At 43.6% G+C, this 20,843-nt stretch overlaps 1 protein-coding gene across 1 annotated transcript; it reads right to left on the bottom strand.

Annotated features, from left to right (window-relative positions):
- Positions 1–153: 153 nt before the first annotated feature.
- RSPH3 (radial spoke head 3) lies at positions 154–9,035 on the bottom strand. Its single transcript, XM_068412936.1, has 9 exons — positions 8,920–9,035; positions 8,538–8,622; positions 8,261–8,277; positions 7,264–7,403; positions 5,785–5,930; positions 5,028–5,231; positions 3,846–4,008; positions 2,671–2,757; positions 154–419 (listed from the first exon to the last, which is right to left on the bottom strand). The coding sequence occupies exons 1-9, from the start codon at positions 9,033–9,035 to the stop codon at positions 154–156; spliced, it is 1,224 nt and encodes a 407-aa protein (XP_068269037.1).
- Between the last annotated feature and the right edge of the window lie 11,808 nt (positions 9,036–20,843).

Genomic DNA, 20,843 nt, shown 5'->3' with positions numbered 1-20,843 from the left:
TGTCAGTATATGGAAAACACACTTTAATGCTCTACTGTTGCTTAGGTTCATCCTTCAGCATGGCTAGGGCACAGTACTCGTAAATAGATAGGAATTTGTTTCTTATTTCAGCTAAGCCATTCATCTCCATTTACTTGCTGACTTGCCTGCTTGTTACTCAGTTTCCAAATCCTCTGTTCCTTCTTGATCCGATTCTTCTAACTGGAAGGATACGCGATGTAAAGGCTTTTGCTCAGCAACAGGTTGGTCAGTCTCCTCTTTCTCTGCGACCAGTTGGTCAGTAGTGTCTGTCTCACTGACCAGCACCTGGGGTGCTGCATCTGTTGGCTTGGGCTCTTCAGCGGGTGCCTCTGATTGATCAGACAGAGGTTTATGGCTAAATGCATCTAAGCGTTTTTCAACCACTGTACGAATCAAGGCTGAAACAAAGAAACCCACCATTAACAAACATGGAGGAAAAAAACTATAATTTGAGATTATTTTATATATTACTGACCCGTAACTTCTTAAACAGGGAAAAAACCCTGAAATAACACTAAAAGTAAAAAAATACTTGAATTAGAAGATTATGCCTGCTGCTGTAGCCTAGTTCCAGCCAAATGAGCAGTTTACACTGAAAGCAGTGATTTGAAAGGGTTCACCTGTATTGTTTTGTTCATTTCCTCACAGTTGTTCCTCACATCCGGAGTGGGTCACCCCACCAGGAACAAGGAATAGCCAGGTTGCACAGAGCATGATGGTTCTGGCAGTGGGAAATACTAGAACTGTTGGAGTCATCAAAAGATTTTCTCTTTCTAAAAAGCAGCTGTAAAGCACCTATTCTTTATTATTTTTGCTGTTTAGCCTTTGTAAATTTTTCTAAACATTATACTCCTTCCAAATCAAAGAACACAACAACGACAAAAAATCAACACTCACTTTGATTTCCATCATTTAAATATGAAAAATAGAGGCTAACAATGAAGGAAGAAAGGTTTAACACAGAAAATAGGACAATGTACAGCACTAAAAAGAGCTTAATTGTTAATTCATGGGTTGACTTCAGCAAGTAGAAGAAGGAATAGTCATCTCTGAGATGATAAATGTAGCCCCCTTACACTGTGGGCGCTTCCCTTGTAGTTCACACCTCTTTTATTGGACAGTGACAAAATAAATTCTTTAAGAAGTGTCTTCATTCAAATAGGTTAAAAATGGATTCTTAGAGATTTTTCCTATGCTTCTGTGTAAGGGTGGGAAGAACCCACAAACTATCTCAGCCAAGGCTGTGTCTGCCTCTACAAATGTTGGAGAATGCAATTTGCAGTTCCTTTTGCAGAGATGATGGTTTCTCAACAGTGGGTGATTTGATATAAGTCAGAAAATACAGAGGGTAAATAGCAAAACAGGGGCTGCTGATATTACTTATTGGCCTGCTCCAGCTGCTCTGTGTATCTTAGAACTGGTGCAAGACCACAATATCTGGTTAAAAAATTAAACAGAAAGATTTAATAGGAATATGATAGATGTTCTCATCAATAGCGTATCCTGCAGCAACATTCTCATTGGGATGTTTATTCAGTAGTCATATACGATACTTCCTTCTTAAAAGGAGAGAAAATTCCCTCCCTTCTGAAGAGCTACATGAAGAAGTGACCCTTGAGTGTACACACTGGCACATATATAATAGGATAAAATACCTATCAGACCAGCTGTAGTTATCTAAATTATAACAAAAGATCCTGGTTAAACTGAAAATAAACCCAAAGGAAACAAACACAATTGTAATTCAAACCCAAAATCACAGCAGGAGGAAAGCCATAGGAATGAAAGATGTAACGCAATTATATAAGTGGTTTAATCTAGAACCACCACGGTGGACATGCATTCATCATAATTTTGTTTCTACGCAAGACAGAGTTTAGATTGTTCAGGTATTTCAATTACAGCACTGAAGACTGACTAATAAAAGAACCTGAATACTTAGCTTGAACTAGCCCAAAAGACAACTGATATTTTAACCTATTTCAAAAGCAAGGACATGATTATTGACTGCTGAGGAGGTAAGCCCTTGCTTTGATGAAAAGTGTTGGTCACCTGACTTCTCAGACAACCATGGCCTATGATTATCCTCTTCTCCTTTCATGTAGGATGAACATATTACTCCATAGTTCAGGGAGCTTACACATACAAGTCAAGAAACTTTCAGGGTATACCCGTGGCTGTAGACAGGATGGGCTTTTCTGTTCCCACTGGCACAAACAGGCACACTATAGAGAACAGCACAGCAATGATGGCTGTGTAACACAGAAAAATAAAATTTTTAGAGCAGAGAAAAGAATTGGTGTTCTTTAACCATATTGCTCCTGTCAATTGTAGTGCATCTCCCAGCATCAACACATCTCAAACAGTATAAAGCCAGCAGAGAGCATAGAGCAGCATAACTGACACTTCTATTATTTCAGCTGAAAATCAATTACCTAGATGTATGCAGTAGTAGTTTTCCAACATTAAAAATGTTTTAATATAGTAGAAAAAAACACAAAAAGCCATGGGTACTTGGAGTTCTTGCTAAAATGACACCAGCTACCTTACCCACAGTGACCCCGTAAATGTGATATTTGTTCTGACTGTGGAAAAAACAATCAAGAACATCAAGCAGCCCAGATTACGTTCCAGGATTTGGTAACTTACAGTCAAGCATTGTCCTCCCCAGAACCTTCCTCTCTAGTGTTTCTTCCACTTCTGTCATCAGCCACGGAAGGAATTCTCTCTCAATATCTGTAAGAATTTAGCAGGAAGAAAGAAAGAAAAAATGTCTTTTTATTAAGGATGAGCGACGGGATCTTGGGGCTGTTTTTCATTTGCTATGACCATTAAGGGATGAACATCCTTGCCAGAAGACCCTTGCTTTGCAAGAGCCAGATGAAATCTCTCGGGTGTTGTTGGGTTTCTTATCTCCTGCCTCTCTTACTGAGGTCCCTCATTGTTATGGACCCAGACCAGAGTCCTCTCAACTACAGTGATTTTCAAAGGGGTCTGGCACCCTTGAAGGGCCAGCACAGATGAGATACGCAGTAATGTTCTAGTGGGATGAAAATAACTATCCTGAACAAGTCAGGAGAATAGCATTTCCTGCCTTGCTTTCCAAAGACGTCTGGCTTCTGGTCTGCTGAAAGCATTTGTTCCCTCTGACTAAAGAGCTCTTGCTTACCCATGTATTTCTCATATCATGCTCTTTGTACGCCATGGTCCCAAAGCCTGCCCGGTTTGCAAAATATACTCAGTTTCTGCATTTGCCCCATGACTCATTCTGGAGAGAGTGTAACCGTTCCCAAGCTGTGGTGTGTGCACCTGTGTGGGGCCTGGGGAAGTGAGGTGCAGCAAGGTAGCCCATAAGAAACAGTACTGATTCTAAAAGCTTGGAAGTCACTGACGTACAACTCCTCCGAAATTATTTTCAGGGCCTAATTCTAATTGACTTATTTCTCCCTTGCTCTGATAAGCATTAAAAAAGACTCAGAATGACATACAGATTTCTTTGCCTGTCCCAACAAAATACATTTATTTCAATTTGCATCTCTCTCCCTCTGCTCTTCTAATCCTAACCACCCATTTATTTCGCTCAAATTCAAAGCAGCTTTTCTCATTGTCACACTGTCAGCTCTTGCTTATTTTTGACTATTTGTACAGATGACCAATATTTTTTGTGTTAAAAATATGAGTTTGGAAACTATCTGTTCAGCCACAAATATAAATGAATAAAGTCTTATCACATTATTCTAAATAATGGGACAATAAGGTATGTTTTATGGTTGTTTTGACCTTTATATTATTCAGTTCACATGTTAATAAAATCCAATACAAACCTCTTTCTATAGGGTCATAAAAAAAACCACTCTCACGAAGATTGTTGAAGACTGAGGGAATGAGATCAGCCAAGTAATGCTGAGCAAATGCCCGAGCTGCAATTTTCTCTGTGGTCTCTTTCTGTTTCTGCAGCATTTGCATGTGCTGGAGTTTGCGACGTTCCTGTCAAGGCAATATTGCATGTAAAACTTTCAGGCCTTTAACTGTTACTCCTTTCATCTAGACTTTGAAGAACGATCGCAGTGTGAGAGTCATAAATAGCAAAGATAATCAAGGGTACTGATACTTACAGTCTCTATTTGGTATTTGCAGCCTCTAACTTTCACAAAAACTCATATGATAGAGTGCTCGAAAGCAAGCTTGTACTCAATCTAGGGAGTGCTAAAATCCACAAGGACTAGAAGGAAACATGTTCCTTTGGTATAACTTTTCTGATTTTGGCAAGTCTGTAACATAAGGGCCTTGCAGGTGGCCAAATGAAACCCTTATCTGATACCTTAGTATGCACTGATCTCATGTCTCTTTGCTTTATTATTGCAGATAAAGCTGATTGTTTGCCTTAGAATGACATGAAGTTGGGTCAGGGTTTCCTGAACTTTTCACCTTTCCAATTTTATATCCTATTTGATGTAATTAAAGATTAAAACTCAAATTGGTCCAGGAAAACATGGGAAAAAAACCCCAAATCTATAAGGCTGATGAATAACGAGTAATTAAGACTTGCACTTTTATTTATTAGATAGCACTAATATAGCTTAATACTTAGAGATCTGGAGAGGTATGTGTGCACATACAGTAGGTGCATGCATTGAGTGTGAAAGACTAGGAGGTGCCTCTCTTACTTTCAAGCTCTGTGACTATTCATTTAGCAGCTATTATAATGAAAAGGCTTGAGTAACAGCTGCACCAGGTACAAAGGGTACTGTTGGGTTTGGCTTCTCAATCAGGTGTCCAAGTACACCAGGTCACTGGAGCACGACTGCTCCAAATAAACACAACAGCATGGCACTGGTGCGTGAGAGTGCAGCTGCATGGCACCAAAATGCTTTGAAGAATATCAAACGTGATAGTACCCTTTTGGGCACATGCAGCTTATTTTACAGCTTGTCCTTTCAGTACTGGAAATTGTTGTCTTCTGATGAGCATTCAGACAGGCCTGTTTTGCTCTTAGGAAGTCTTACCTTCTCTTCTCTGTATCGCCTGTCCTGCTCTTCCAGGCGCTGTACTTCAGCAAGCTCTGCATTACGCAGCTCTGCATAGGCACGCTGGCGTGCCCACAGCTGGGCCAGCTCTTCTTCCTCCATGACTTCCAGCAAAGCTTGCTCAACCGTTTTCCCAATCAACACTTCCACGATCGGCTTGACTTCAATGTCAAAGTCAAATAACTGAGGATGGGAGTCAGTGGAAAGAGATATATGACCCTTGATCACAGTCATCCTTAACATCTTGGCAATGAGAAAAGGAGGATAACAAAGCCCTTGTGCTGAAGGCAGTGCTGAGAAGTGCAGGTGGGGGCCCACTGTCAGCTAAAGCAAGAAGCATTAATGCAGCTGGGGGCTAAGTGGGCTGGAGTGACACCACACACCCTACCACAGCCGCTGTGGGGGCTGCCAGGGAGAAGCAGAGCACTCACCTGGACCCTATTTCTGCTCACCTCTGTGTTCCCCACCCCTTCTTGGGCTGGACACCATTTCTACAGGGGAGAGCATTTCTCAACATTGTAGTTCTTAGCTGAAAGCAGCAGAACCAGTGCACATGGAGATGTACCTTCCTTAATTTTGCACTTAAACCTCAAAGCAGACATTGGAGACTTTTTGGGGGGAGGGGCATGTTCTGTGAGAAGTTCCTTTCTGTTTCTGCCTCAATTTTGCATCAGAAACATGTTTTGTATGGGAGACATGTTTTGACATCACTTGTGGACCTGACTTCGCTTCATACCTCTCCTTCTTCTATTTGCGTGGCCACATCTTTTCCCGTTTTGGCTGGTATGAAGAGTGGAGTGGGTGGTCTGTCCAAAAATGCATCTGTTTGACACTCTGTATCAACCGCTATTATCCGGTCACTAATCTCTTCCAAATACAGTTCTAGAAATAAAAGCACAATGAATCCTATAAATTGGATTCTTTTTATTTTAACTCTCAACTATTTTTGACAACTCTACAGGGTGAATTATATCCAAAGAGTGCAATGAAGTGTCTTCTATAAAGTTAAAAAAAAAAAAAAGACACCTCAACTTAAAACATAGATCAGTTTGCTGCATAAACCATCTGATGCTACGTTCTCTGTAACGTCTGGTGCACTTCTTGGAAGTGATTTCTAAAAGGGCATGTCACTTAGTAGGTTTAAAAAGTCAGAGTCTAGACCATGTCAGCCCACCCTGCAGAATAAACAATTCTTGGTAGATCCAACAGGATAGGACAATTTCAAAAAGGGATAACGATTGCCTATCTGCTAACGAGTAATATTGAAAACATACAGTTTTCACCATTGCATGTGGCAAAACAGAACACTGGATCTGTTGGGTTTAAAGAACCATATTCTACTTCTGGCCCCACCTGAAGTGGCTTTGAGGTAACCATACATCTATAACAACGTGTGCTTCATTTGAATTATAACTGTCTCTCTCCTGCTGCAGAGATAAATAGCCTGGCTCTGATGATAAGGTCCATGGAGTACTTAAAATTATCTGCACTAGTCAGTAGGAAGGATATGAGACCAAGACTTCCACGGTAGACAGCCTCCTTCTGTGTCCAACAGTATTTGAATGGTGAAAAGCCGCTGTGCGCATTGGAGGTGGCATAGGAGGTTCAACGGGGCTGCGGCAGAGGGAATGTTCAGAAGCCAAAGACCATGTCTGATTAGCATGTAACACAGCTGTTTTCCCAGTTTGTAAGTCAGTCCAATCCGAAATGATTTTCAGAGGACACAGCAATACATTGCACTCACCTAATGATTACCCCACTGCCAAATTTTGTTTTTCCTACAAATAAAATTGTTTTCCCATAAATAGGGCAGTTTCCTATTCTGAGTGTGTGTCCCAGTGTTTAATAGTAGTTTTATTCTTACATATGACTGCACTCTTAAGCAAAATTTTTAAACCCCCTCAATTTTAGGCATATAACAAACTTCTCTGATGGTACTGGAAAAGAACAAATGAATAAGTCTTGACTAGTGGTCAAGAATGTACAGTGAAAACTAAAAAATGGAGTCTCTGGGAAAATGTCACTAATTAGCCAAGTTTATTAAATACAACTAAAAATAAGGGGTTATAATGGAAAGGATTAGAGAACCTCTGATTCTAGAATTCTGTGACTCTAACGTTAACCCTATGTGATTCTACCAACTGCATTGTCAATTTAGTAAGTAAATCAGCAAGTTTTTGTTTTCAGATGAATTTTTAAAAATTCAGCCTTTTACCTGTCTGCACATGAATATGCTCTCTGCCTTCAACAGGCTCAGGTGTTCTTGGTTGCATTTGCTCTTTTGCACGCTTTCTAGCCAGTGCTCTTTTCCATGCTTCCCTCTGCCTTTGAATCTCGAGGGGAGTGGGTTGGGTGCTCTGAGCAGGGATGAAAAAGAAAAAAAACCACAAAACAGAATACATTTTGCACTTGGAAATAATACTAATTTCTCTCTACAGGAAAATTAAGGTGGTTGATTTTAATGCTACAAATCTAGCATTTCGGATTTACTTTTCTGGGTCCCTACCCTAAATTTTCAGTTACCTTAAAGACTGTAGGACATGAAACTAATAAGGTATGCTAGCTGCCTACAGGCACACACTAGTGGCACCTCACACTAAGAGCAATCAGTTGCTCTTTGGAAGTGGATTTTATATACAGAACGTTGCGAGATAAAGTATATTAAAATGGCATGTTCTTTCTGACAAGCGAGAGTTTCTAGGTAAAGCTTTAAGAAGGTCAAATGGACTTCAATCCAGTTATCATATTATCAACAGAACTGTCTGCTAGATAAAAATTATAGATTCTTTATTGCTGATGAAGCAAAAGAAACCCATACTAACTTTTGTATTCAATACTGTGTTTGTGAATTGAAATGAACATCACTTTCGAACTTCTTAAACAGAACGTATGTGAAATTCACTCTAAGAAACAGCTACTGAACATCACAAAGTTATTCCCAGAAAGTAGCTTTTAAAAAGACAGACTGCTTTAAACTCTTATATGATCAAAGTATCTATATAGAAATATCCTCTGAAAATAAAGTATCACTAAAACATTTACTACTGTATCAGGATAAATAAAATACTTTAGCCTCCACACAAGCAGCTTTTGCATACAGCTGGCCCATCTAGCTCTGCTTCTTTAACAGGGTAAGCCAAAGTCTACCCCAAGACTTAATTTCCCAAAAGCTGCTGTTCTCACTGATGACACCTGTGGATGCATATGGTAACAGATGATGCAGTGATGACTTGTGCTCAGTAGCATTACACTAAACAAACAGGGGGAAAAAATAATCAGAACTACACAAGTTCATGGGAGACGAAGTGCTTTAAAGAAAGGCTGAAAACAATCACATGCTAGTTTAACTAGAGAGCTTGTGACCGAGTGAAATATTTTAAGTAAAATTACAACTTCAGTAGTTAAAATTATTAACGAGGATCAGTTTTCCTGCCCTACCTATTACTTTTCAACAACGCTGTAGTATGATCTACATAGAAAACATACCACAGGTATGGGTCGAAGGGCGTAAGTGTTGCCACGCACCACTCTCCTGTCATACATGAGGTTGGCATAACGAACAGGTTCCTCCTCTCTGCAACATCAAGCACAGGTAGTTGCGGTTACAGAGCTGCAGCCCATGTGCTAACGCCTCAACAAGCCAGAAGGACTTTGAAAGGCCGGAGGTGCGAGTTCCCCCGAAGTAACGGGAAGCTGGACGGCGCGTCCCGCCCGCCGGCAAGAGGCGGCGATTCCCCCCTCCCCCGGGAAGGACGGCCAGGGGGCTGGGGTGAGGGGGAAGGCGCGGAGGCCAGAAGGAAGCAGCGGTGCCCGTTCGGGGCGCGCAGGCCGCGGGGCTGGGTGGCGCGGCCCGCCGGACGCCGGCACTCACGGCTTGGCGGCGGCCAGCGGCTCTCGGTACTTCGGCCTGGCGGGCAGGGCGCGGGGCTGGCTGCAGTAGGTGTAGAGGACGGCGGGGGCCGCCGCCAGCTCCGGGGCGGGCAGCATGGTGGGGTCCGGCCGGGGCGCGTAGGGTCCGGCCGGCAGCGGGCGGGCGGCTCGGTGAGGGAGCGGTAACAGCCGCCCGCGCCGCGGCAGCCGTCTCCGGGGCAACCCCCGGGCGGGGCGGGGGGAGCGCACCGCGCATGCGCGGGGCGGGGCGGGAGGGCGGTGGTGGCCGTGGGGCGATTATCAGAGAGTCATAGAGGCGTTTCGGTTGGAAAGGACCTTTAAGATCATCAAGTCCAACTGTTAACCCAGCACTGCCAAGGCCACCACTAAACCATGTCCCTAAGCACAACGTTAAATACCTCCAGGGATGGTGACTCCACCACTTCCCTGGGCAGCCTGTTCCAATGCCTGGGGCTTGGACAACCCTTTCAGTCAATAAATTTTCCGTGATATCGAATCTAAATCTCCCTGTCACAACTTGAGGCCGTTTCCTCTCGTCCTGTCATTTGTTACTTGGGATAAGAGACCGACACCCACCTCGCTACAACCTCCTTTCAAGTAGCTGCAGACAGCAATAAGGTCTCCCCTGAGCCTCCTTTTCTCCAGGCTAAACAACCCCAGTTCCCTCAGCTGCTCCTCATAAGACTTGTTCTCCAGACCCTTCACCAGCTTCGTTGCCCTTCTTTGGACTCACTCCAGCACCTCAATGTCTTTCTTGTAGGGAGGGGCCCAGAACTGGACACGGTATTCGAGGTGCGGCCTCACCAGTGCCGAGTGCAGGGGGACAATCACTTCCCTCATCCTGCTGGCCACACTATTTCTGATACAAGCCAGGATGCTGTTGGCCTTCTTGGCGTTGTGGCATTGGTTATGGTGCTGTGGGGTGGTGGTTAGCCCTGTCCCCTCTCACGCAGGTTTTCCTGCCAGGAGAGAGCTAAAGCCTGAGGGAGGTTCAAGAAGGCTGTGCCTGCTCCCCAGGCACTGGGGTGCTCAGCGGAAAGCAGCCACGTTAACTGCTGAGGGGTTTGGGCTTCGGGGCCCCTCCTGTGCCGAGGTAATGAGGGAGTTTGGCCGCGAGGCGTCGCCGTCCTTCTCACGCCTCTGTACCGGCCGCTCGGGGGCGCGTCGGCTGCCCGTTAACCCGACAGTGGCTTAACTCGGGCTGCGGTGCCTTTGCGGGCGCAAAAATTGGCCGGGGGATCGCAAAAACCTGTCGGATGGTGTGCTGGTGGCTTAAGTGCCAGTGTCCTGAAAGGCAGCCCAAACAGCTGCACTCTTAATTTTGTTTTTTTACAAACAAATAGGGGATTTGGGTACCGCAAAGCTGTTGTGTGACAGGAGGCAGGAGAGTGAGGTGGGCCCCAGTATGCCATCGCATCCGCACTGAACTGCACTCCCTGTCGTGACAAATCATGAGGACGTGTTTTCAGATTCTGTGGAGAATTTCCTTTAAGAGAAATATAAAAGCAATTAAGGGTTACTAATATAGTGACAGCTCTTGTTTTAACCTACGTGGGTAGTAATGTGCCTTGATTACTTTGGCAAGACTGAGTATATAAAAGCATCCATGCCCTTTGTTTCTGAAATCTTTGGTTCAAATGTAATTAATGGGTTAAATAATATTTATTTCAGCTCAGTTTTGTTACTGTGTCAGATGACTGTTCCATGACAGCCCTGTGTAGACAGTCACAGACAAGAGAACTGCAAGTAGCAGAGCATGCTTCATAGGAAGCCTACAAGGCACAGGGGAAGCTGTATAGCAAGAGAAACTTAGAAAAAGAAGAAAAAAACCCACCCCAAAACAAAAAAAAAACTACCAAAAAGCAAGGCCAAGTGTGGGAGGCAAGGGAAAAAGGGAGGGAATGGTTTTGTAACTAATTAACTGGCAGCCTGTGGAGTCAATACAGGAATAGGAGTTGTGTTGACTACACAGTTACCAGCTGGGTGGTGGGACAAGAAGATACGGGACTGCAGGAGCACAGTGCAAGGGTTACTGGGGTGGGAGGGGAGAGCAGTCCTTCCAATATTTGCTTGTGTCTGGGCAAGCAAGGTTAATGAATGAGCAGCTTGGTCCAGCCAAGCCAGGGTACTATGGACCTTAAATTTGACCAGAACCAGTACAACCCTTTGATTTTGGGGACCTGATCTGTATTTTCGGAAAATTTGAGTTGTGCTATGTACCTATTTCTGCTTTCGGCCTGGGGACTTGAAATCTGGCGGGACATTTCCAAGCTGTTACAGACATGGTGTTTTCTGTTTACATGAAAAAACAGCTGCGGTATAGCCTTCAAAAATGTCAGTCTGTACATGTGTGGTAAGGAATGTTTGAGTGTGCTTGCTGAACAACCCTAGAAATGCGGCTGAAATGGACTGGGCAGGAAGATGGCGAGAAGAGAGCCTGTAACCACCAGAGCAAGGATTCCTGAGGAGCTGCCTGTTACACACCTGTTGCCCACAAATTTTGTGAAGATGAAGGTGTTGCATCACAGGTTCATTCTGTTAAGCTGGCCTCAGCCTGGTGCCTCACCTGTGGGGTGAATTTCTCATTCACCTAATATGCGCACTGCTTGAATGGTAGGGGCTCTCCTACTTATGTCTGTGCAACACTAATAACTCCTATGTTACCAGTTTAGTGCAAAAATATTGCAAATACTCTGTGGGAGAGGCAAAGGTCTCTGGCTTTGCGGGTTAGCAGAGCTTTATAAGTGACAATGCCATATGCAGGAAAAATCTCTGCTCTTCTCCCTTGCCCCCTTTTATGTTGTTTTTTTTTTCTAAAAATACCCCCTGAGTTCTGGAACATTTCATATCATCACAAGACTGACTGCAGCTGGAGCCAAAACCACACTGATTGTAATCAGATGGCTAGGCTGCCGTTAGTACCCATAGCTGCAGTCTGATTCTTACAGTCACAGTGGCTGTTTCAAACATTCTTTGGAGGATTGTCTGGGACCTGCACAGATCTCAGCGCAGGAGGTGCTGCCTGGGAAGTGGGCCTGCCTAGTAAGGAATGAATCAGCTCATCTCCCATACAGCAGCTAAGAAAGGTCTTTTGAGATGCCTTCAGTTGACTTGAAAGCTGCCGAGCAAGGACTTTGTCTCCTTCCATGTTTGCTGTGGGTCTCTTAAAATGCCTTGGAGCCACACACTTTTGTTTTCATGAGAATTTCCTGGCATTGTACCATGCCTTATGGAATGCCCCTTGGCTTTCTGGATGTGAAATGAGTTTATTTACAGAAAAGCAAATGTGAAGATGTCAGCATCTAGTAACAAAAGATGTGCATCCACCATTTCTTCCAGTATCTGGGATGCATTCTGTAACTACTGAATGACATCTTGAAATATAAGGGGTCTGCAGTGCTGAGACTGGGCCTTCCTGAGGCCCTAGCTTGGATGTTGCTGGCTTGGGAGACCCTGTGCCACAATGCATTGCATAATATGATGTTGAGTAGACTAGCTGTGCCCAGTTTCCACTATCTTAACTTTCTGCAGCATTGCATAATTAAGAAAGGAAGGAGGTTAACGGAGCCATTTGGGATATAGACAATGCTTAATTATCGACGAAGGACATGGAGGGACATATTGCCTTCCCAGAGCATTGCCTTCTGTCTGGAGAGGACCATGTCTGGTTTTAAAATTGCAGGAATGCTTCCCTGACGTAATACTCTGTAATTACCTGAAATTTCATTTAGATTTGGTTTTCCATGGTCCTGAGATATAATTTTAAGCTGCAGTTCTTACCGCTCTGGGCCTACAGATAAAGCGATGGAGCTCCCAGTCTTGGGAGTAACTCTACTTGAGGCCAAAATGCCATTGCCTTCAGGCAGACATCACAGGCAGAATCACCGAGCAATCTAGGTTGAAAGGGGCTGTGGAGGTCTCTAGTGTAACCCCCTTGCCGAAGCTGGGACAAATTCAAAGGTAGATCGGATTGGTCAAGGCCTTCTCCTGCCAGGTTTTGAAAAACTCCAGAGATGGAGATGCTTGGGGTAGCCTTGAAAATCCCAGAAAACATCATGCTGCTGCTAATCAATTCCCTGAGATGTCTGACAGAAGGACAAAAAACACAGTACAAACACGGAGAGCCATCAGCGTGACTGCAAAGATGAGAGAATCGCAGAGCCCAAATGTGATGCGTATGTATTATTTGCCCCAATGCTGTTGGAGAACAATTAATAGAAGTGCGCTGAAACCTGCTTTTAACTTGCAACAGTGACGTGATCAAAGAGGATCAGCAGCACTGCACCAGTATCGTGTCACTGGTGTCTGCCAGCCCGCAGGTCGTGTCTTTGCTGCTGTTCGTAGGCACTAGGTTCAATGCATCCATGATATACAGACACTACCTACATGTAGGCCTGATCCTAATAGTGTGATACTTAGTTTTAAAAAATATGTGCCAGCCTGAGAGTTTTGACAGATGAGAGACAGAGAAGGAAAAATAAATAAATACCTGAGCTAAACTTGAGTCCCTATGGTGAAGCAATATTTTTTTAAGTGGGGTTGTTAATCTTGATATGTAATTGTGAATAGAAAAAAATGCAGATTCTATCACTCATGTCTTCAAACTAAAATTAATAAACTTCCTTTTCTCTGTAGCAGCAGAGCTTCCTCTTGACTCCAGTCCTGAGCTCCTGGGGTTGGGCAGGACTGGGAAATTCCAGTTCTGAGGGCCTTCATTTCTCCAATGTTAGTCAAAAAACAGATTTTATTATTCATGATTTCCAGACAAAATTAACAATCCTGCTTCCCCCTACCAGTTCACCTCTGACTCTCAGCACCATTTTCCCTAGGTTCCCTTCCCTCCATGTCCCCCACAAGCTTTGTTTTTCAGTTTGACAAGCCTACTCTCAGGGCTTGCATTCTTGCTCTACGCCACTGTGGGACTTCAGAGACAGTGGCTGGAAAGAATTCTGAAGGGGTAAGAAAGCACCTTAGAGGGTGGAGCAGTGCACACTTTATTTTAAACTATCATTCATTAAACTGTTAATTGGAAAATCAGTTGTTGGTGACTTTCCTATTTAAGCTCAAATAGACTGTGTGCTGTTATTCTCTCTCCAGCCCCTTCTTACCTCTCCCTCCTTGAACAGATCTCTCCCAGTTGTCTTCCTTTTGGCCCAGGAAGCTCTGACTTATTTTCCTCTCCCTGAATTGAGGGCAGTTGTTCAACTGAACTAAACTTGCAGAGTAAGAAACAAGACTGATCTGCTTCTGTTGCCTCTTCAATGTAGCCTTGGTGTTTGTCCATCTTGAAATAAATTGCCTTTTATCACATCTCTGGGAGGCAGAGCAGTGTCATCTGTGCTTTAGTGGGGTTAAACTGCACAGTCCAAGAACTGCACTGGGCAAGAGGCATGTGGAAAAAGCAGACTGTTGAATAACCTAACTACAAGTCTCCAGTCATTATCTCAAGACAATCCTCCCTGATCACTTATGGAGAACTAGTGACTGCTCTGCTCTTTCACACGGCCAAAGACTTCTCAAATGCCATGTTTTCTGGTGTCTGTACCTCATTAGATGGCTGTATATCTGTATATCATATCATGTAACAGTATGTACTCTTCGGAGTATGGCACTCTACAAAGTTCTTGAATGGTACTGTGGTTACTTTCTCACCTCGTGACCAGTTGTGCTAAAGAGAACAGACTGGTGAATTGCAGGCAAAGCTGTCCAGCTGCACTTGCTGTATGAAGTCACAGCTTTATGACGGGGACAGAGAATTCACACCTGGATGAGTGGGGGGACATGTGAGTGCAAAAACCTCTTCCTCAGTGCACAGAGGAAGTTGACAGGGCTATGCCCTATGTATGATGAGGTTGAATTGCATGGCTCAAGACTGTGCAGCAAGCATGTGGAAAAGCAGACAAATCTCTAATCTTTATCATAAGAACATCTTCTCTGTCTTGGAATCTGCTTGGGTCCAATTGGCCTCAAAATTCTTAAAAAATACAGTTTTATAATTTCCAGCTTGGCCTGTGTGATACTGAAGGTACAGGGTTTGAATTTGGACTGTAGCATCTGTAAAGGAAGTTGGTGGTAGCTTTGTGGGTTGAAGGAAGGAAGAGTTTCAAGCAGCCGTTGGATCAGTTCTGTAAACAGCTGCTTGGCTAAAGAGCATGTTTTATTTAGAAAATGTGAAACCCTTCATAGAAACCTTTTCATATTATTACCCAGCAGAGGAAGCAGAGCTCAACAGAGTCAAACCCCGTTTGGGATTTGTGAACCGTTTGTTCAGACTTACATGCTGGCACCTCAGGTTAGAAACAGAAAATAATCTGTGGTTTCCTCTCCCCTTGTAGAAGAACATGAAGAATTTGGAATGGGCTTTGCTCAGAAGTGAGATTTAAATTGGTATATTTGGAAAAGACTGATTTAAAACAAAGAAGTGATGCATTCTATAGAAAGAAAAAGGACTAGATATTAGCATTTCTGAGTAACAGTGAGACATAAAAACCAATTGGTCATCCAGCATCCACGGAGGCTTGCAGTTGACTATGTATATGAGAGTCAGCTGTCAATGAGGATTATACCACTTCTCCAACAGTGCCTGTCCTTTTCCCATGGATATTTCTCTCTATTATTGTCAGACTTTTTATTTCAAAATTTGCTTCTTCTTCTGAATTTTTAACCTTGAGAAGTTCCTCTGCAGTTTTCACTCTGTTCTGATGACACATGCGATAAGGACTGACTGCTAACAAAATTCAGAGAAAAATGTAACCAGAGCACCTAACCAAGGTGGGTTTCCTTTTCCTGTAGTCAGAAATTGTCCTCCTGGAGACATATGACAGCCACAGTAACTGCTATCTGGCTAATGCTAGGAGAGTAGCAGCATGTTTTAATCACCTGAATTTTGCAGCTGGACGTGATCAGTTATGGACATGAAATGCTTGCTGGGTTGGACAGCCAACCAAGCCAACTTCAAAGTGAACTTGGTTAACTTCATGGCTGAGTTTTCAAGTTAACTCAGTGAATGAGTTTCTGTGCTGCTTTCCATCTGAGACAGGCATATTTGCCACGCAGAGGGAACGTGAGAAAACAGCATTTCATGCCTGCTCCATACAGCTCTTGGTGCCCCCTGAGTCGGCAGAGCAGTGGAGAAGCAGGCCTGCTGTCTTGAACATGTCTTAGTAGGCAGGTGAAATGGCTCATGCATCCATTATCGCAGGCATGATTTACATTGAACAGAGGTGTAGGATTGCATGAATGACACTTGAAAATATCCTCTTTTCCTGAGAGAGGGAATAAATGAATGGGTTTAAGGGAAGAAAGATATTGTCATGGAATTTGTGGCCGTGGGCCACTGGAGGTTTTTCTCGGCCTTTTTTATGAAGGGGTTCCCTTTGTAGGAATCCTGTAGGAAGAAGTGTCTCTGGACACATTCATGTGACATAAGGATAAAATTCCTGGCAACCATAATCCCATCTTCCTCTAGGCAACCCTTAAGCTTGGAGGTCCTGGAAAAGAGGCACTGGAAATCAGTGGCTCCTTAACTTGAGAACTCTTTTATCTACTGTAGGCTATCATTCAGGATTTTGGTCTGCCTACCTATATTTGTTCAGAGCTCACCCCTGTGATAGCCAAGTGCTGTAATCTCTTGGCCTCGCTATGGCAAAAATTTTGTTCTCTGAGTCAAGTGACCTGCCTGGGTGCGATGGGAAGCTGAAATTGTCACTTGTATTGTATGGGTGAGGAATTAGTCAGCCTGGGAATAAGCAATGCTGGTGTGGTGCTGCAACAAACCACCTGGTGTCCTGTGATGGATCAGCACCAAAACCAGAAAAGGCAGTAGAGAAATAAGAACTCCCTTTCCCAGACTAAAAATAACACAGACGGGATCTTTGTCTGCTGTGATACTTCTTCCTGTTGTGGTTGGAGACATTTGATAGCAGTATTACAAGAGGGAACATTATGGTAAAAATGGTCTGTGTGGAACTCCCTACAATATGTAACTGAGTTATGAGGCAGCAATTTTGTCATTAGCATTTAACATTAGTATTAACTTTTTAACATTAAAGCATATGTAGTCCAAGCAGAATCCCAAAGCCATCCATTTTGGCTGTAGTGCTACAGGAAAATACAGAGATCTATTTCTAAGCAAAAGGCTGAAGAGATATAATCCCACTACAAAGAATTTCCCGGGTTCTTGGCTTTATTTTAGGTGTCAGAGCTGTGGAGCACAGTCACATCCTACAGAGTGGTTCAGTCCCAACAGGAACAGAGTTCTAGGTGACAAACAGGATGCCCTACCTTCCCTAATACTAGCTGTTGAACTCCAAGTGATGTTTGTCAATGAAGGGCATGCAGTCTTGTCCTCCATTTACATTATGTCCAAAGAAGAAGATTGCAAACCCGGTTTCATCAAACTAGATACAATGTAAGAAACTCTGAAGAACCAAGTGCACCTGAAAAAAGAAAGCCAAGTGTCTGTGTTGTAAAGAAGTAAATGCCAAAAACAAAGCACAGACAGCAACGCTCCAAGCTACTAGGTAGTATAAAGTTGGTGGAATTCCTTCCATTAATATTTTTGCCACGGGTTTGTACCAGCGATCCCAGTGTTGCATCTTGTGCCTGGGTTATGCACGTGGCAATCATGGGAGGAAAATACAGAAGGAAGATCTTATGTAGAGAAGAAGTTCTGTTCTGGGACTATGTCCAGTGAAGAGCTTTCTTGGGCTATGTTGTGGCAGACATTATAGAATGTGACCATGGTAGTAACAATTCTCTTGTGCATCATTGTTAAGTGGCCAACAGTAGTTCTTCCTGAGGTGTGAAGGATTCATGATCTCTTTAGCTTTCACAGTTCCCAGAAAGAGATGCCCTTCAGATAACAGCTTTGGGAGGAGGTCAGACAGGTGAGAAAGCTTCTTCCCCAAGACCTTGCTTGTAGAGGCACAAAAAAATCAATGTACTGACAGCGCCTTTTCTCAGAGAACGTGAGCAAATTACCAAAAATATCCCTAACATCATACCTTGTAAACTGATTTGGTGAGGCGTGGGGAAAAATGGCTTGTTTTGACTTGTTATTTTACTTTGACCTAGCTCCAAATTTCCTTCCAAAGTAGTTGACAGCCCATACTTCCCTGCAGCAAGAGATGTGCAGACCCCTTGCTGAAATCCCATAAAGTCAAGGATCTCTATCTATGGAAATTTCGTCCTAGAGGCTTTCCATAGCTACAGCTGTGAATTGAGGTCATCACTGGACTTCATGAATTGTATATTTTCTCTTGTAGCTTGTAGAGAGATTTCCTTCTCCTATTCTGATTCTCTGCATATGCAGAGACTAAAACAAGGGGGGGCGTGTGTGTGGGACTGAGATGAGATGAGTGTTGGGGTGGCTTATTGCAATAACAACCAGTGCAGATATGTGGAAGAATTGGAACAGGAAAACTGAAACTGGCTGACTGAGAGAAGTGGATCTAGGGATGGAGAGGACAGAAATGAAATTGGGACTTTGACAGCAAGTCCACAGGGATAGATTGGGTTTTGTTCAGTTAAAAGATAAATAACTGGATGAGGTGAGGAATGCAGGCTGGGAATGGGGAGGCAATGAAAATGAGGGAGAAATGAGGAGTCAGGAGTGGAGAAGAGGCAGGTCTGAGTCAGGATTGTCTGTGGTGGGATGGAGCAGAAGGCCCCAAGCTCTGGAGAGGGGCAAGCAGGAGGGCCTATACTTGCTCAAGAACGCTGCCTTTGAAGGCTTAGATGGAGCCTAAAATCGCGAGTTTTACTGTTTCTTTGCTGTCAGTAAAAGTAAGCGTCAGCGCTAGATTATAGAGACCTACATTCAAGGTATCTAAATGTAGCATTTATGTGTGAGGTGGGAGTCTAAGCTCCCATCACAGTCAGAGAAGATTTTAAGGAAGGATTCAGCTGCCTAAATATCTGGACCTGCATCCAATTTTGATGCCTTAGAAAATTCCTCAAGGTGCCCTAAGATACCCAAATGACTGGAGACACCTACTTTCAGGTAACTGTGTTCCACCTGCACTCAGCTCAGTCCCAGGAGTGCAGAGAGATATTCAAATGCAGGCTGTGCAGAAGACAAGACACAGGCTCACATAAATGCTTGCATACAGATAACTAAATATAAGTGTCTACGTCTGCAGTCTGCACCTGGGTGCCAGACCAAATGTTTGTGAAACCTGCAGGCGTGGTGTTTCTCTCAACCTTCACTAATGTTTGGCCGTAGAGTTGATGACAACGTGCTTTTGCTGTAAGTTGCTGTCCTAATTCAAGCGGCAGAGACCAAGAGTTTGCAACTCCCCAATGCACAACATGGGGAAGGAAGAAGAGGAGCATGTTGCTCCATGAGGAACGAACTACTTTGTTCTTCTGTTGGCTCTTTCAAAGCCTAGAAAATCAGAAATAGACATATGTCCAAAGCCTGGATGCCCTACTAAGCAAGCTATGCTTGGGAATGCCAGAATTAAAACTTTCTCCTTTGCTGTGCAACCTTGGTTCCTCCCCACAGCAGGCGCATCCTGTGGGGAAGAACAGAGTGCATCATGTGATTGAAAACAACAGCAGGATGCAAGCACAAGGAACTGAACTCAGGCTGCACCAACAGCCTTGATTCCAGCATTGGCTTACAAGGCAATGGCTTGAATTTTCTGCTTTAATATTGCTTTTTTCCCCTCTTCTGGTCCTATATGGCTTGTATGTTTAGAGTGCCTTCATGAAATTTAATCAGAAAATTGGATGTGTGAAGCAAGTGATGCAATACTGATGATGGAGTAACCTGTGGAGAATGGGAGATTTACTGTCATCATTCAGCTCTTGTGCCAAAATCCATCTCCAGCTGACCCAGCTGTAAATGGGTATTTGATCTTTCTGGCTAAGGAGTTAAAGGCAGTTTTGACAAAAGCACTCAGATAATTCACTTTTTGGATACAGCAGTTAAAGGGCTTTACTCTTGGAGGCCAGGATAGTTGGGCTGGACCTTTGAATGTGGTAGGGTGGGCTGGTAGCATGATAAAACTGTTTTCTGAGCTGAAGGCAGATGAATAAGTGCTAAAGCAAATCTCTCTGCTTTCTGTGCCTTTCTAGTCTTTTGAGGCCTCCTAAGTGCTTATATAGAAGAGAAATCACTTCTGTGGAGGGACATGACATGAAAATAATCCTGACTAAACAGGCAAGTCTTAAGAGATGGAGGAAGACAAAAGTTATTTGTCAATGAGGGAGTAAATGTCTTTTGGGGTCTGTTTACAGTCAGATTTTGTTTAATCCTGGTGTTCCCTGGACTTGAGGAAATGCAAAAGCAAGGTGAGGGGGACTGGGCCACTCTTTTATACAATTCCTTCACCTTACCCCTTGTTTGTTAACAATGTATAGAGCTCCTCTCTCTTCCTTTTTCTCCATCTATTGAAATGCCTTACAAGAAGTTCCAAATGGGCTTTCTTACCCAGGAGCTGGAAGATTTAGGCTGATCTATATTGAATATTTAGAGCCCAGGTAAGCTTTCTGAGTGTGATTGTCTTGTCTGCCTTAGGACACCTTGGACCTGGAGAGAGACTCTCCTCATCTCGGTGAAGTGACCATGCTTTTTCTCCCTGGGTTTCCTGGTGTGGTTACAGGACAGAAAGTGAGCAGTTCCTCTTATTGGGATCCTTAGTCTTGTCACAGTCAAAAAGAATGAGTCACTTACAAAAGCAGCAGCCGTGTTGTTGTTTGAGTACATTTTGAAGTTCATGTTTTTTGTTCCGTTGGCTTCCACTGAGCCTTTCCACTGCACGTGGATTATCTCTTCACACTTGTTCTGCCATGAGGGCAAGATGCTTGTGGTTTTTACAAAAAAAAGCTGTCATTCCCACTCGACACAGGACAAGAGGCAGTGGGCACAAATTAAAACACATGGAATTCCATCGGAAT

This window comes from Nyctibius grandis, chromosome 1 (genome assembly GCF_013368605.1).
Source record: "Nyctibius grandis isolate bNycGra1 chromosome 1, bNycGra1.pri, whole genome shotgun sequence".
NCBI lineage: Eukaryota > Metazoa > Chordata > Aves > Nyctibiiformes > Nyctibiidae > Nyctibius > Nyctibius grandis.
Note: the sequence above shows the minus strand (reverse complement) of the source record. Positions and strands in the feature narration are given on the sequence as shown.